The sequence below is a fragment of the Pristis pectinata genome, chromosome 6, assembly GCF_009764475.1.
Source record: "Pristis pectinata isolate sPriPec2 chromosome 6, sPriPec2.1.pri, whole genome shotgun sequence".
Lineage (NCBI taxonomy): Eukaryota > Metazoa > Chordata > Chondrichthyes > Rhinopristiformes > Pristidae > Pristis > Pristis pectinata.
Window position 1 is genome coordinate 87896472 of NC_067410.1, and position 18371 is coordinate 87914842.

At 41.2% G+C, this 18371-nt stretch overlaps 1 protein-coding gene across 3 annotated transcripts in view; it reads right to left on the minus strand.

The window, feature by feature from the left end:
• tmem44 (transmembrane protein 44) overlaps positions 1-18371 on the minus strand; it is a 30417-nt gene extending 12046 nt beyond the window's left edge. For 2 of the 3 annotated variants that reach the window (XM_052019079.1, XM_052019077.1), the window contains exons 1-7: positions 17790-18370; positions 14449-14575; positions 10522-10609; positions 5500-5657; positions 2699-2785; positions 2084-2254; positions 881-1024 (exon numbers count right to left, since the gene is read on the minus strand). In XM_052019079.1, coding sequence (XP_051875039.1) covers positions 881-1024; positions 2084-2254; positions 2699-2785; positions 5500-5657; positions 10522-10609; positions 14449-14575; positions 17790-17953 — 939 coding nt within the window. In that variant the 5' untranslated portion in view covers positions 17954-18370. Of the gene's footprint in view, positions 1-880; positions 1025-2083; positions 2255-2698; positions 2786-5499; positions 5658-10521; positions 10610-14448; positions 14576-17789 lie in introns of all 3 variants that reach the window. The other variant, XM_052019078.1, reaches the window with a different exon arrangement.

An 18371-nucleotide genomic window follows, 5' to 3' on the forward strand; every position in this document is an offset into this window, starting at 1 on the left:
GGAGCCTAACCAGAGTTTTATGAAGCTGCATCATAACTTACTGACTCTTGAATTCAAGGTCTCAACTAATAAAACAAGCATCTTCTGAACCCTCTCCAAAGCCTCCACATCCTTCCTATAGTGTGGCAACCATAACTGCACACGATACTCCAAATGTGGCCTAACCAAAGTTTTATACAGTTGCAACATGACTTGCCAACTTTTATTCTCTAAGAGAGATCATGACGGAAAGTCCATTGTCAATCAAGTCTGTGGACCACATTGCTGTAAGTGACTGGAGATTGAACTGAAGTGCATAATTCATGCATCCTTGGACTGGAAAAGTTGCTCCAGTTTCTCAACTTTTTATTTCCAAGTAAATTGTCATTACTAACAGTTTTGTTCTTAGCTTACCTGGATGCACTCCTCTTCCTCACCTCATTGATAATGTTGTCCACAGAGATGCTATAAAAGTTAAGGGCCGAGGTGACTAAGCAATACATGGTGTCCTGGCTGAGCCAGCAGCATGCCATCTTGCAGGACACTACAGCGACCTGCAACAGCCTTCTGATTAAATGCCCTTCAAGTAGATTCAAGGTGTTTATACTTGGCTTATTACTCCCATGTACTGGGTGTGGCCTTCTACCAGCAACCATGCTCATCTGCTCTTCAACAGGTACAGCCGCTACTGATGTTCAAAGTAGCCATTGCCCCACCTTTACCCCATCCATGTAAAATTGTCAATGAGGCATCTATGATAGGTAGATAAGGTCAATTGAGGGAAAGTATCAGTTGCAGCTCAGTTAGTAATATTCTTGCCTCCAAGTTAGGAATGTTAATCAGGGTAATAAATGAATAATCATTCATTGGAAGGGAGAAATCATGTGTGAGGTAATAGTACCTGTGTATTAGCTTGAAGCTCGTCTTCTTCCACATCTTGTTCAGAAGTTTCTAAGAGAGAGATTGTATCAGATTCCACCACCATCTCCAAACCCCACTGTTGACGAGTAGTTTTATCTTTCAGCAAACATAATAGATACAGTATCTTGTTGAATATGGTTAAAAAAAAGTAAACCAAATATGTTATTATTCACTAATTTGCACAAATTAATTTCTTGTAATAGAACAGAAATATTGTATGTACAAGGCAAGACTGAACAATTCATCAAAAAGAGATTAATGTTTAAATTAATAGGGACTTTGACAGAGAGCAGCTGTAGAAAAGATTGGGTGTATAAGGACTATAAACAACAGATAATCACTTCTGAATCCAATATAGAATTCAGAAGAAACCTCTTTGCTCAGACACTGGATAGAATGTGGCACTCTGTACCACAAGCAGCAGTTGAAGCAAACACAATTGCTGCAGATTCGAAGGAGGAAGACATAAAAGGATATGTTGCTGGGCTTCGATGAAGACTGCAAGAATTGAAACCCCACAATTTTTCCTCACAATTCTCAAGAAAGTGTTCTGATCACAATCTCAAAAGCATTCAGTGCAAACCTGGAGGAACATCACTTACAAGGACTGGTATTATTTCTGTTTATTTTATTGCATTTTGATTAATGTCAATTATTTAAAATAAAGGTTTAGACAAATTGGGAACCTAATTTACCCTCTTTAATGATAAATATTACCTGCATTATTTCCCCATTGATAACTCTGTTCATGTACTTACACAATATTCTATTTTCCCCCATTTTCTCCACCTTAAGACGGATGAGAGTGACAAATTAACATATACAATTTTTGACATTAACTAAGGACCAGTTCCTGGTTCCAGAAATGAGCTCACAGGCATATTTATTAAATCTTTGCCAACAGATTTAGGTTGCTATGAATGGCCACATAACTTTCACTTCTACTCAGAATCAGCCAAAAAGTCTGCTAAAATATGATATTGTTCATTTCTGCAGAACAACAAAATATGAGGTTGGAAGAATAAAATGAATCAAGCATGTATCTCTGTCTTTTTAAAGTACATTTCATGTGTAAATCCGAAGTGTCAAATCAAGATGTTCTAATATATCTGTTTCAAAGCACGTCTCCTCTGTTACATTTCTGGATCCAATGAAGCAACACCAAACCATTTTTAAAGGATACAGAGATATCCAGAGCTGCACCACCAAGATAGATAAGCAGCCAAGGCAAAGCTCTTATGACTAAAGCCGGGGTTTTCTCTTGAGACAGAATGGCAGTAGCATATAGCACACTTGCCACCATTGAGAAGATCACAGCACATTTCTGGAGACTGTCATTAATCTTCCCCCTAGTCTGAAATTTAGTGGGGAGAAAAAGAGGATTTCAAAACTTGGTATCATAAAAGCACTTCAATTGAAAGGTGAAAAATGAGAAAGGCTTTATTACAGAACTGCAGCTGAAGTTTCTGACATAAAAGAGATCATCAGCCATTGAACAACTTTGGCTTAAATAGCAAGTTACTCTCAATGAAACTAGACAATTTCATCTGTTGCCCATTCCTCATCACTGAGGCAAAGAATTTATTTTCAGTCATAACTAGCTCAAGAAAATCATAAAGTCAGATTGACTTTGTCTACTCGAAGCTATAGAAAATGATTGAGCCACAACATCCAGCATGCTAGCATGTGCAAAGATATTAATAAACAGAATTTATTTAGCAATCCCAGCACCACTTTTGTTTTTAAATGAGAAATCCTAGAGGTAGTACTTTACTTCCAATTAGCTGCTCCTACTTACTGCCTTTAAAACTAGAGGAAGCTTTGATGTCCAGCCAATGAAAATTGCAGTCACCCCCAGTGCGTAGCCAATGATTTCTGTGCCATCCTGGAAAAAAAAGAAAAAGATAAGATATCTTTATTAGTCACATGTACATCGAAACAACAGTGAAATGCATCTTTTTGCGTTGAGTGTTCTGGGGGCAGCCCGCAAGTGTCGCCACGCTTCCAGCACCAACATAGCAAGCTCACAACTTCCTAACCCGTACGTCTTTGGAATGTGAGAGGAAACCAGAGCACCCAGAGGAAACTCAACACAGTCACGGGGAGAACATACAAACTCCTTACAGACAATGGCCGGAATTGAACCTGGGTGGCTGGCGCTGTAATAGCATTGCACTAAGTGCTACACTACCGTGCCTGCCTATATTATCCAATGATCCAAAGTCATGTTTGACATTTATTTGCATTTTTTATAAATAACTAGGCAGAGATGGATTTTCATATCATTGTTTTGGTTATTAGCCATTCAGCCTTGCAGCATAATGTGTTAGATATTTAGTTTTACTTTGTAAAGATTAATATTATATCAATGTATAAAAAGCCTAATACTATACCAATGTATGTAGTAAAAGCTCACCATGAATGCTATTCATTTAAAAGTGTAATTTCTCTAACCAGAGAAGAAAATAGTAATTAATATCAAAACATAAAATACTAGAAACATTCAGCAGGTCAGGCAGCATTGTAATTTTGTCCCCATAGTATTCAGAATGATGCTGCTTGAAGTCTTTTCTTGCATGTTGATTATTACTTAGACAATTATGTTGGTCAGTGGATGCTTTGCTCTTCACATCTTCATAATTTGTGGGCTTTGTTAAACTGGACATACCATCTGCTTTCAAATCTGTGAAGAATGGATTTTTGGAATCAATTTCAAAACTGCTGTGAAAATTTCCAGAAAAGGGATTTACTGGTTTGGCACCACTGAAACTTTCTGACTTCATGTTGGTAATCTTTTCAGGCTTTTTGACATCTTTCTTGCCAGTCACACGTGCAAAAAGACTAATTTTCTCTTTCTCTTTATCTTTCTTGGCCTCTTTCTTAACATCAGACAGTCCATAATTTGCTGCATGTTTGGTATCTAAACTTGTGTCTCTGATCTCCCATGAGTCACTGGTACTAGCAAAAGGATTTCTACTTCTTGGCAATGTTGCGGCCTTTTGTGGCGATTTTGTTGGATCAGCCCCAAAATATTAGTGGAAAAATTGATTTTAAAACAATCAATGAATAACCATTACATTGAGAGGTGAATATTAAGCCATATCCAAATTTAAATGAAATCTATCAAGATGTTGCTCCAGACTAATGTCAACATAGGGTCCTAGAGTCATACGGCATTGAAAAAGGCCCACCACATACATGCTGACCATTAAGTATCAATCTGTACTAATCCTATTTACCAGCAGTTGTCTGTGCCTTGGGGATTCAATTCTGATCCGGATACATCTTAAATGTTGTGAGAGTGCCTGCTAAAATGAGTTACACTTGAATGGGTGGCATGGTTCTGGTGCTGGGCAAACAACTAAAGATGCAATGCCTCAAGCAATATTGTTTCTCCATCTGGACAAAATTGTTCCCTCACAAACCAGCCAGGTTTTCAAACCACTGGTTGACCTGCAGCTTCTTGATTTAAAGGGACACTCATAATCTCATGTGCAACTTCTGCGCCTTCAGTATAATGGGCAACATGTCCTTGATCCAGCCCACTGCCCAAACTTGTCACCTGTAGTGCCCACCCACCTGCACTAACCCATTCCAGATATGGAAGGGCACCCACGTTGCCCTTAGTACCCCAGGGAAATCCCACAAGGCAGAGTGGGCTCCATATTGAGTGTAGGCCTCAGGCATCCGATCATGAGGCTCCACTCCCAAAAGCCCTGATGGCCTTGGATGGCTCACCACTCTCAAATGTTTGTGGGACCATTGTTAACCATCTTTGACAGTGAGAGACATTTTAAAACTGCTCCCATGGATTTAAGTGATGAATAAAATACAAATTGGTAAAAAAAATACATAATAAACATGTTAAGGATACTAGTTACATATTTTTACAGAGTTAATGACCTCATCTAAATGAAAGGGATTACGGTTCTTACTGCAACCAAACCTAGAATAAAGTTGAGGACCCAGATGCAAAGGGCATCAGCCCTCTCAACTCAGCAGTTCGTAGTCTGCTGCTGGACTCAGTGCTGTGCTCAATGGCAGAAATGGAAATTCAATTTATCAGCATCTTTCCTGCAGTTTGTCTCCAACTTCCATTTGTGATCATGCATCCATGAAAGTCCAAAATGTGCTGAGCAGATTGCAATAAAGTAAGATTGATTCAGCACTTGGTCAATGCACTATGGTTCCCTATGTGATGGCAGCTTCAAATGCCAAGCTATATTTGTCAGGTTGCTTTTGATAATGCCTTCCACTGAACAACCTTGTAGATTGCAATCACAGTGTAATTAAAAAGGCACAACATCTAACTCAAACAAAGTGTTGCCAGGGTCAATTTCAAATAAGGTGTAGTCTACTGGTGCTCTCGGTACCCTAAGAACCTTTCTGAAGTATCATGGATGAATGCTGGACCTTTCACTTGTAAAATACTTAAGCTCAATAACTGTATGGCATCATGTAAAATTAAATGAAACGTATTAAGACTTAACAAAATATTGGCCTTCCTTTCCATAATTGCTATTTGCATGCTTACACCCGAGACAGATACCCCCTATGTAAGTTAAGTGAGCGGCTTGCGGGCATCCTCTACTATTTTACCTGAAGTAATGTGGTAAGTAACTTCCGCCTTGGTCCACGAAAATCCACTTGCGCAATGGGAGATGGCCATAAGTAGTAACTTGTGCCCATAACAAAAGGCAAGCAAACTATGAGTACAGCAGTTCTTCTTCTTCTTCTTTTCCTGTGCCTCAACAGTACTGAGTACAGAAAACAGTAGGAGAAAGTTGAGAATGTTCCTTTGCAACTATAGTCCTTGTACATGATACAACGTGCAAGTGTGGTTAGGCCATGTGCATGACTATAAATCATTGTAAATGCATCCGGAAGCTGGAGGGGAAATTACCAAATCTTTTCCGCCTTGATTTGGCTGATTTTTTTTTGCTATTGTTGCCTCACTCAGGCAGCCAACATAATCAAAGACCCCACCCACCCGGGACATTCTCTCTTCTCTCCTCTTCCAGCGGGTAGATGATACAGGAGCCCGAGGGCACGTACCACCAGACTTAAGGACAGCTTCTACCCCACTGTGATAAGACTATTGAACGGTTCCCTTATACAATGAGATGGACTATGACCTCACGACCTACCTTGTTGTAACCTCACACCTTATTGCACTGCACTTTCTCTATAGATGTGACACTTTACTCTGTACTGTTATTGTTCTTACCTGTACTACATCAATGCACTCTGTACTGACTCAATGTAACTGCACTGTGCAATGAATTAACCTGTACGATCGGTATGCAAGACAAGTTTTTCACTGTTCCTCGGTACAAGCGACCATAATAAACCAATACCAATACACAGCAACTTCAGAGCAGTGAGGTACAGGATGCTTAATTTGCAACATGACTGTAAAAGACAGTTCTGATAGACCAGTTAGATTTTCCTGCTGCTTTTGTATCCCATCTATAAATATCAAACATCAAACCAGGTTCATTATAAGATAGTTTCCCAAAAAGTTTTTTCTACTTTTTTTCCCCACAGTAAAAAAGGTTTACTATGCAGTGATATATTTAAATGATTTAAAATATGACTTTAGATGTTCAATTAAAAATCAAGCAGGCAGCAAATTTTTGATTTCATTTTCAGAATTTAATAGTTCTCTCAGAAAATTCACAGGTTTCAAAACTTCATCCTAAATTTCACACTTTTAGTAGCAAATAGTATTTCAATAAGAGCCCACATCAGTTTATATTCTGCAGTAATACCCTGGATAGAATAAGGGCTATATTGACAATTATTTCTATATAAATACATGAAAAAGTATTTTTACACTCAAAATAGAGTTGAAATGATTTGTGAAGTGACAATGACAAGCCTAAGTGTCAGCAAATGACAACCCATATACAACAGTTCAACAAATGTGCAACCTTTTTGAGCATTACTCAAGTGACTCTTTGGAACGATACAGCAGATTATGCAGTGACAGTTTTGCCAAACTGAATACTTCTGAAGTACTTGGTTATGTCATTTGAAAACCTCATCTGAAAAATGTGGGAAGTGTGTTACATAAGACAAGATATCTTTATTAGTCACATGTACATCGAAACACACAGTGAAATGCATCTTTGCGTAGAATATGCTGGGGGCAGCCTGCAAGTGTTGCCAGGCTTCCGGCGCCAACATAGCATGCCCACAACTTCCTAACCTTTACATCTTTGGAATGTGGGAGGAAACCGGAGCACCCGGAGGAAACCCACGCAGACACGGGGAGAACATACAAACTCCTTACAGACAGCGGCGGGAATTGAACCCGGGTCGCTGGCGCTGTAAAGTGTTACGTTAACCGCTACACTACCGTAAAAGGAGCCTTTTTGCCCAGTGGGATTAACCTGGGCCACTTCAGCAACCCTCCACCTTACTGCATCTCATCCCGTCTACATATCATTCTATTCCTTTCTCCTTCTTATCTACGATATGTGTCTAGTTTCTCTTTAATATAATTTACATCATTCACCTTATGAATAACAAGGCCTGCATCCTCAACCCTCTGTGGATAAAGGTGGTGGGTGCGTGGAACGCACTGCCGGTAGAGGTTGTGGGGGCAGATACATTAGGGACATTTAAGAGACTCTTAGACACATGAATGATAGAAAAATAGGGGGCTATGTGGGAGGGAAGGGTTAGATAGATCTCAGAGCAGGATAAAATGTCGGCACAACATTGTGGGCCGAAGGGCCTGTACTGTGCTGTAGTGTTCTATGTTCTAAAGTTTCTCCTGAATTCCAGTCTGTTCAGTCTTCCCTGACTATTTTTGTTATATAGCACGGAAACAGGACCTTCGGCCTGTCATGCCCATGTTACCCTTGTTCTATCTACACCGATCCGATTATCCGCATCGTTTCTGCTTCCTCCTGCCGGGTCCGGTCCCTGTTCACATTTCGCGGACCACTTCCAATCTCCCCCGTTCTCCATGCTTCACCCTGCGGCCGATTCCTGGGTTGGGTGCCTCCTCGCCCGGACCATTCTGGCTCCTGGTTCACCCTACACGGTCCGCTGGACCATCACCCTTTCAGGTCCCACCCTGAACTCGTCCTGTCGGGTCCGCTTGAATTTACACCCCACATTCACCCTTTCAGGTCCGCCCGTGTTCTATCCTACAGTGTCCCTTCCAGGTCCGCTTAAATTCCAACCCACGTTCACCCTTTCAGGTCCGCCCGTGTTCCATCCTACTGCCCCTGTCAGGTCCGCTTCAGCTCCGCCCTACCCGGTCCGCCGCATCCACTCTGGATCATGCCGCGGCCTCCGCGCTTCTCCCTGCCGCCTGCTACCTCTGTGCCCGACGTGGTTCGCTCTTGCTTACCTCTCCCCTACCCGGAGCGCAGGCTCGTCACCCTGCGGCCCCTCACATTACCGGCTGCACTTCCAATCACCCTGCGGCCGATTACTGTTGCCTAGTCCTGGGTCAGCTGCCCCTTTCGCTCCTTCCATCCCTGCTCCTCCTTCACCCTACACGGTCCGCTTCAGCTCGGGCCTGCCCTCTCCTTTTCACGTCCGCTTGAACACCACCCCGCATTCACCCTTTCAGGTCCTCTCGAGTTCTCCCCTACCGTATCCCTTTCAGGTCCGCCTCAGCTCCACCCTGCACGGTCCGCACCGGGTTTCCCGGACCCACTGCCGCCTCGGCGCTTCTCCCTGCTGCCCGCCACCTCCGTGCCCTACGTGGTTCGCTCTCGCCTCGCTGTTCCTCCCGAGTCTGTTCATGGTTACCCTTATACCTGCTGCGCTGGATTGTCGCCCTACACCTCTTCACCTTACCTGGTCCACTTCCAAATACCCTGCTCGGCCTGCGACCCAATTACTGTTGCCTATTCCTGGGTTAGTTGCCCCTTCGTTCTGTCCATCCCTGCTCCTGGTTCCCCCTACACGGTCCGCGTGTAGACTGAAGGTTATTGTAACCTTGCAGTTCACCTAACATCCTAGTCAACTTATTTTGTTCATTCTGCCATATGCATGCTTGGAATATAGAAATGACAGCTGTGCACAGTGCCTATGCTTCCTTAAAGAGGTTTGTGTATATCTCTGCACATCCTGTGCTTTTGTAATTTGCAAAATCATTACTGTTAAGTTTTCTTGAACTTGAAACTAAAAATCAGAATGTTAGATCAATATTAAGTACATGAAGGAGAAAAAATAGACAGCTGTGTAGATAGGGTGAAATAAGTATGGTAATGGCACTGTGGTTATGTGACCTTATTCAAAGAAACAAATTACATTCTACGGTACTGTGACTGGTGTTCTCTCTCCAGGTCTTTCTGGATCTCTTCAAAGTCTTTGACCTGTTCCACAAATCCTCTCTTGTCCAGCTTAACTTGTTTCCACTCATACCTCCTGATTCACTGTCAGAAAAACAGAATGCCTTCTCTCCTCTTCCTTCACTGCATCTCTTTATCACCACAACTCCCTATACTGTTACCACCAGAGTATCACAAGGATTTCTCCTTGAATCCCTCTTCTCTCTGTATATTTTGTCCCTCAGTGATATCATTGAAAAAAACAAAATCGGCTTTCACATGTCCAGTGTAAGCATCCAACACTGCATCTCCACCCTCTCTTTTGACTCCTCCACTGCCTCTATGTTATCAGTCTGTTTATCTGACATCCAATATTGGATGTCCAAATATCTTCTAATTAAGCAAAGGGAAGACTGAATTGTCTTTACACCTCTCTCCCAACAAACACTGATGCCACCCTTCTCTTCATCTACTGTCTCGCATTAAACCACACAATTCACAACCTTGGCATTCTACCTCACCCCCCAAGGAGGGCTTCCATGCCACCATCTTTTCTATCTTAAGAAAATCCACTTGCTTAGAATTGCCTGGCCCTACCTCAACTTCTCTGCTGCTGTTTTCTGCTCACGTTTGATAATTCCAAATCAATTCTGACCACCCCCACCCTATTTGTCTTAATCCGAACAATGTCTACTTATTTAATCCAACTTTGATGGATTGTTTTCAACTGCCTGAACTCAAAACTCAAGATTTTCCTTCTTAAATCCTTCTGCCTCTTCCCTTTTTAGACTCTCCCTAAGTCAAATCTCCAACAAACTTCTCATTTACCTTTTGTAATATTGTCCTCTATTGCTCAGTATCAACTTTGCTTTAATTACATCTCTGGATTTTATTAATTAAACAATTCAATGTAAAGTAATAATACCCGAGTGATTGATTAGGCAGGAACTTCAATACTGTATCCAAGACTGGGTACATTTTGAGAGGAATTATATGGTCAAGGAGAAGATGCATGAGAAATTCACAAAAATAGAGAGAAATAAGATCAAATTTTAATCACTGGCGTTCAAGAATAGATCCAATAGTAAAATTAATTGGGACAAGAAAATGGGATTAAGAGAGCCATCATAGGCACAATGGATTGAATGAGATTTTGTACAACACATAGATAATTTGGAGAGAAAAAAAGTTGCATTTGTCAACAGTTAATTAGCAACCAGATACAAATATCATAGCATCATAACAATCATACACTGGTCTTGCAGATTTTTACTCCCAAAAATTCAGAAAATATATTGTACTTTGAGCAAGAAATTGTTTCTACCTGATTTTGATCTTGAATCACAAACAGGAAACAGAATTAACATGAAATGGAGAATATCCACTGCTGCCATATAAGCTGCTGTAAAAATCTGGAAACAGATAAAAATATAAAATATTAGACTTTTTAAAGGAAGCATTCATTACTGTTCACCCTGGAAGTTGTCTGCACCTTGTGCCCTGTTGAAAGGATGCAAGTGTCCTGTGTCTGCCAGCTGGCAGGGTCCCAGCTGAAGTGAATGTTGTGCAGGCTCAAATTAATTCCTCAAAGATAAAGGAGCCATCAGCATTGCTTTGTGCTTAAGTAAGGATAATTTATGGTTGGAATGCATTATACCATGAGTTGATGCAAAATTGCAAAAGTGTAGTTTCAGGCAGCAGTCTATTTTAACCGTGCAGATTTGGAGGGAATCTGAGATTTGTATCTTGGTCTGGATGGACTCATCTGGTAAGTGGAGTGTGATGGTGGAGATCTAAAAATGCCTTAATCCATGGTTAACAGAAGTTGAGCTGAACTGTTTGCCTTTATTTAATCCCACTTTCAACAGTTTGTGTCAATTCCAGTGAAGCCATATGCTGAGACTTCACGTCTATACTTTCATATACATGCCAGGGACCTGAGTGATGGAGCCCAAGCCAGCAGTACGTGGACCTTTGCATACCTTTACAGTTAACCAGCTCACAATTTGGAGCTGAAATTGTTTAACTTTTCCCTTTTTTAACCATGGATTAAGTGTTATGTATCAGCAACAACAGAAACAAAACGAGCCATGTATAAATGTTAGAAACTATTTTATTAATAACTACTTGTAATAATAAGAAAAATGAAAACATTAGATATTAAACATTAACCCCAAAACTAAACTCGAAGTGTGTTGTGCGGCAAATTCCCAAACCCCAAGTCTAGGAATAGTTCTCAAAGTTCAGTTCAGCGAGTCATAAGGTAGAATGCTGAGCAAAGGCTTTTGCAAAACCACAGTAGATTATAGAGAGAACGTAGAGAAACTATATGTTCCACGATGGAACCCAAACGACACCTCAGTCACTGATGATCTCCATTTGTTTGGAAGTATCTGCCACACTGAACCTGTTTTCCAGTACAGGTTAACGACAAAGTGGACTCCACTTAATTGCTCCAAAAATCCAGTCATGGATTGCAGTGACAGACACAGCTATTGTTCTTCATCCATCAATGCAGAGACCAGCAGCCAGTGTCTCTCTCTTTGACTCTCTGTGCAAACAGCCAGTCCAGCTCCAATTATAGTCTTGCTGTCTTGTAGCTTGTAGACAGCACACACACACGCACGCACGCACGCACACACGCACACACCACTACTCTACTGTCCAGGTGCCTTAAAAGGACATTCACCAAGTAGCAACCTGGCTCGTAACAGAAGGCATTTTTAGATCTCCACCATCACTCCACTTACCAGATGACTCCATCCAGACCAAGATACAAAGCTCAGATTCTCCTAATCTGCACAGTTCAATTAGATTAATGCTGAGCCTTCAAGGGAGACACCATTTTAAATTGCAATTAGCAAATAAGATCATACACCATCAAAAATGGATATACCCCAAAAAATTGGATGTATAGCATTTATTCAGTAGTGAATTGAAATTCAGCTTTCCAAAAATTTGACCAGGCACCTTCTGTCATGGGTCACCCTTGAACACTTGATGTGATTTTTGAATCAGACACTCATCAGGTGATACAACTTCCCATGCAGTTCTCCTGTAGATTACAATCTCAAAACTGAAAATATATGTTCTAGAAATCCATTTAGTCAAATAAAGCCTTGAACAACAAGCCAGAAAAGTGCTGTTAATTTTTTGCCCTCTGGAATGGTTTAAGTTGAAGTTAATAAAGTTCGTGTGTTTTAGGGAATACATTTCAGAAATTGGAGAAGATTTGAAAGCTTTTGCATTTTCTGGATCATGGAATCATAGGAAGGACTGCTTTGGTCTTCATAGACTTTGAAGAAAAAGGAGGCAAAACAAAGGTGCTACCTGCACTGAGTAGTTTCCCAGGCATGAGTGTGAGAGTGAGGGGTACAGAGTGTGGGGGGGTGGGTTGGGGAGACAGAGTGCGGGGGGGGGGTGTAGACAGAGATAACTCTTGTGAATTTTCATTGATTAACAACTGAAACATATCAGGAGTTGCTGCTAATAAAAATGATTTATGTTCCATACCGATCTCCATGTACGTTAATTCTACTTGTGTGTAATTTTGTTACATGCAAGCAAATAATGAAACTTGTAATTAAATTTGTTTTGATGTAACAATAAAAGCCTGATTGAACACATTGCTACATGTTGGATTTCTAGTTTTGTTCACAGAAACCTGAACCTGCGACGTGCTAGCCTAATAACTTCAATACTTACTGTACACATTTTCATTCATTGTAAGCAGTGGCTTACTGTTTAGAACATAAATTTTATCCATGAACAAGTATTAAAGAAACACACCACTCTGGCGTTGTTTGGACAGAGTTAGCATTTTGTGGAACATTTCTGTTCTGACTACAGGGGTGACCCAGAGTTTCCAGCACCCTGTTATTTCAGTTTGCCATCCCAGTCCCACTCTAACCTCCGTCTTTGGCCTTTAGCACTCCAACATGAGCTCAAGGAGTGACATCTCATCCTCTCTACAGGTACAGACCAGCCCTTGGGGATCAACACTGAACTCCGCTATTTCAACTAGCCAGTCTATCCAGTATGAGTCAGAATCAGCTAGTTCTGGTGTAAAAGCAGGGAAGTCTGGGATGCTTGCTCATCCAGAAAGCATCTGGAAGGGTGTGTGGGTGGGTGGGGGAGGGTGAGGGGCAAGGTTGGCATTTCAGGTCGATCAGCCGGGATATTAGCTCAGTTTCTCTCTCTCCATGGTTGCTGCTTGGGTTGGTGGGTATACTTCAACCATTTTCTGTTTTCGTTTCAGATTTACAGCATTTTCTGTTTTTGGCTTTTCAGTCCCTGCCCAGTCCCGACGTAGCTGAGATTTTTTTTGTGGATACAGATGCTGTCTGCCCTTGGGCTCTTCCAACTCTCTCCTTTATTTAAGATTTCCACCACAGCCACATTCTCGACCTCCACAGTTCCAGCAAGTTTTATTTTTCTTCTCTCCCCTGTCCTCCCTCCTCCAGACAGATTTGCTGACATTAACAAGCCTTCAACATCCTCTCTAGTTAAAAACCAATCTTCTTCAGGTCTCCAGCATGTCACACGCATTCCCTGGATCATCTCAAACCCTCTCACTTTTCTGCAATTTTTACATATGCCTGTTTTCTAAATTTTCTCAGTTTGTTTCTCTCTCCACAGCCGACTGACCTGCAGAGTATGTTCAGCTTCTTCTGTTTTCATTACAGTAACAAAAGCTGTTGTATGTGTAATAAATTTATTATACATTTCAAATTACACTTACTACACTAAATTTAACAAGCCACTGTCCCTATCCTAACCTTCACTGCCTTCTGTTTGGAAGTTAAGTTTCCTTAATATAAACACCAACATATTTACACAAACCAGTTATCTGTACTACTGTATCCAAAACATTTAACAGAACAACTCAAGATCAGGGAGCTTCTAAAGAGGAAATGAATGTTTAAGATAACAAAATTATTCAGGAGTCAGAAGCAGGAGAAATTCCACAAGGAAGAAGAAACAACTGAATATTTAAAGTAGTAATATGGCTCTTTTCCAACATATAAACCAGGACAACATACAAATCAAAAATAGATTGTAGTAAGTTGAAAAATAGGAAACATTCAAGGAACCGAGCTCATTGTGGAGAAACTGGGAAACAAAAGGTCTTTGAGAAATTCACAAGGGAAAGCTTGTGGAAAGCTGATGTCAAGAGCAAGGGAAATTTTGATTCCCAATAATAAGAAACCAACTGGAGTAAAATGAGCTTTCATAAATTATAATCACTAACCTGAATACTCAGTTGTTTTGCTAGAAGTGCCCCAAACATGTTACACATATTGCCCAGAAAAGCATAGATGACACAAAACAAAGATCCTTCCTTCCAGAGCCTCTGTTTGCAGTGGAAATAAATCACCCTGAAATCAAATATGAACAAGATGTTGACTGCAATAACGTAAGAGTTTCAAATTGCAGAAGTTATAGATTCAGGAATAAAAGTCAAATCTGCTTCATTGTAATAAACCAATCTGTAACTCTCTACACCTGCCCTCTGTTTAAAAAAAAGCTTCTACATTCTGTAACACCAGGACAAATAACCTGGTAATGAAGTTGAAGTTTTCACAGGAGCCAAGTTTAATTATATGTTCTAATCATTCAGATTCTAAGTCAGAATTCACACTATGAAAGCTTCTGAAATACTCCAAAGTAATCAAGAAACTATCATTGCCCCAGAAAGGTCTTTGGGTTCATGTTCAGCTTCAGAATCATCTAAAATTTTAATGAATCAACAGCACATTAATTAACAGTTCTAACTGACAGCAAGTGGTTAACAACACGTTTCTACTAAGTGACAGTAAATACTGAATCATAAAACAAGTCAGGCTGTGCAGAAACTGAAAGGCATGGGTGTGTTTCAGGAAACAGTGCTAACATACAATGTTTGGCAGTAAAGCTGCTTCTTGCAGTCACACAAGACAAACATAATTTATTTATTTAAAAAGCTGTGCCCCATGACGTGAAACCACTTGGAAAAGATATACCGTACATGGATAAAGAGCAGCAGGATCATTATGAACTTAAATGGAAAATTCAAATGCTGATTTTCACATGTACCGTAATTGGTACAAGAATGATTGATTATCCCCAAGCAAAACTCAAGAAGATGCTGTTGTACTTATCATCAATTCCAGTAAAAACAATTAATTAACTGGCTGTGTAACATGTTTGGATGTTATAAAAATGTTTCAGGGATTAAACAATTTTTTGTTATTGAATTTTGTATTGGTTTCCACATCAACACACTATTTTGTTTTATTACCTACTTTTAAAGACAAGTGTGATCACAATTCAGTAAAAGTAACATCCTAGGACTGCCATTAATTGTGAAATACCAGAAGTATTTCTAATATCTTTTTCCTCATCACCATTCTCTTTTATGATTTGTATTGTTCAAGGGAGAAATGTTGTCTTGGTACCCTAGTACTCTTATCTCTTCAAATACTTTCAGAGAATCTTTAACTAATAAATAGAACCTCAGTTTATTGTCTTACACAAAGAAATGCCTCTTTGGCAATGCAGCATTCCTTCCGTAACACACTAGAATATTGTCTTCTATTCTGTGATCAGGTCTTACCCTACAACTTTTAATCCAGTGACAAGAGTACCATTGATTGAATCAAGCTGATGAAAGCAGTACATCATGCTACGGCTCATATCACTGTACAAGCATAGAATTTGATTTTTGCAGCTGCATGCGTGCTCTTTAGACAACTGGAAACTTGTCTTTTTCAACAAAACAAAAACAGCTGTTAAAAAAATAAATCACTGTTATTAGGATTAACAATTTGCGACTTCAACAAAATTCAGGCAGCTAAGAAAACTGCCCTTCCCCCAGAGCCTGTCCTCCAAACACCTTGCGGAATATCAAATTACACACCTTCACGGGTTTAAGTAATGTGATAAATCACATTGATAAAATCTCTGTGGCCTATTAGCCTGGATCTTGCTGTCCAATGGCAGAAGCACCAGTTTGATTTGTATCAGTAAACTGAGAATCTCCACGAATGCAGAATGAAACAAGGATGTTCAATTCACACATGGTATACGCACTGAGGCTTAAATCTGAAAAGCACATCCAGGGGCTGACTGGCTCTCACAAAAGCATGTGATATTTTTCGGGATCCTCACAGGGAGTGTTGAGGAAACTTACAAACAATAATCTGAGAAATCTCAGGATTTTCCACAAGGTAACAATACAAGAGGCACAAAGAGACTGCAGATGCTGGAATCTGGAGAAAATAGCATCAGAGGTCTTCTTTGAACCATAATAATTGATCCAAGTTTCCACCTAAATTGGGAGTTCAAATTTATAATAGGCTTGGACTCATTCTTTCAAAAGGAAAACTACTGTTCTGAAATAAGGAGGAAATACAGAAAATAAGGGAAATGTTACAGATGAAATAGAAATCGGAATGAAAAGTGTTTGTCCTGAACCATTAACTCTCCCATTGATGCTACCTGTTTCCAACATTCTGTGATTTTATCCCTGATCACTTGGACAGAGTTGCTCTTGTGTGATGCCTGAATGTGATGGAGAACAGATTTACCACAGCACTTTTTGTTTTCTAGTCTAAACGTTTGGTCAACATCTGATTGGTTCTCCTCATAAGTAATGAGGGAAGTTAACAAAAAGGCCAGTGAAACTTGTGATACTGCAAACAGTCCATGCTTCCCAGCCTCGTGGCTCATTTGTTCCTCCAGAGATCTGACTGCGAAGTAATCCAACATTTTTCAGCTTGTGTGTGAGTTCTTCCCAGCTGAGCAGACAGGACTTTCGGGCAATTTAGCCATATAACCAAGTTACATGGTGATGATGGCTCCCTTTCACAACACTGAGCGTCTTCTTAGGCAGTCCATTAGATCAAAGGTGACTTGTGTCTACTCTAGTTTTGTGGTTGGTGAAGCCCACAAGGGATTTCGGGCACTTGCACAGATGGGACAGGAGGTGCCTGACAAGGCAGGTGACGGGTAGTCTGTGAGCTCTTGTGTTCCTTCCACTGCTCACGCAGGAACTCTGTGTGCTCCCCATGCATGGATTTACAGTACTCAACACCATCCCAGTGCTCCTTCTCCATGTTGGGCGATTCATAAACTAGGGATCTCCAGGAGTCAGAGAGTCATACAGCACGGCCCATGCCAACCCAGGTGTCCATCTAAGCTAGTCCCATAGTCCCATCTGCCCGTGTTTGACCCATATCCTTCTAAACTTTTCCTCTCCACGTACCTGTCTAAATGTCAGTGAAAACATCCTTGAATCTTTCCCTCTGTGATAATCACTTCCCATTTGAGTGTGTCTGCGTGAGGGGTCTATAGCCCGATATGCAAACGACCTGGTCTGCCCAAAACGCTGCGGACTGAGTGTTTGCTTATCCTGCCAGAGAATCTGGGGGATCGTGACCCAATGTGAGTAGCGTAGCAGCGATCCTAGTCCGCACCTCCCTGCTCATTTGATAGCAGAGGTCGCCAAATATCAACAACCTCTCTTCCGCCCCACTCCCATTTTACGTAAGGGAGGGTGTTGGTTCTCAATCTGAACTGTTTCAAAAAAAATCGAAGTGTTAATTCACTTACATTATGTGGGCGACTGCCCAAAAGAGCTGCGATAAAGCCCAGAGCACGAAGGACACGCAGACTTGGTCGTGGGTGAAGCAGTTGATCCAGTAGTTCCAATCCCAGAAGGGAGACGCGCCATGCCCGACCGCACTGCTCCGATTGCCGTGTTCACCGGCTCTCATTGTAGACTTCGACGGGAATTTATTTCCTCAGACATGACAAACCTCCCTGTTCATTCCGTCAATTTCCTTTCAAGTAAACTTCTGGGAGCGGCCCCTTTCGTTCATGGTGCAATACTCAAACATTCCAAGTCGGCTCCGACTGCCGAAGTGGGGTAAAGCGCTTGAACCCGGCCCTTCGGCACAGAACAGACACTAAAGTTTGACGCAGCGGTGCAATCCCTTCCTGCTTCGCCTCTCGACTGAAGTCGTGACGACAGTAGCCCCGAATCCTAATTCCTTAAAGGCAAACGGTTGAGGCGGGGTCGCAGTGCGGAGCGCTCCCTGTCCACTCCTCCCATTCCTTGCAATTTCCATTCACATCGTGCTTTCAGCGCCCCGGGACGCGAAAACATGTCCGTTTCCAAAGGAACCAGGCACT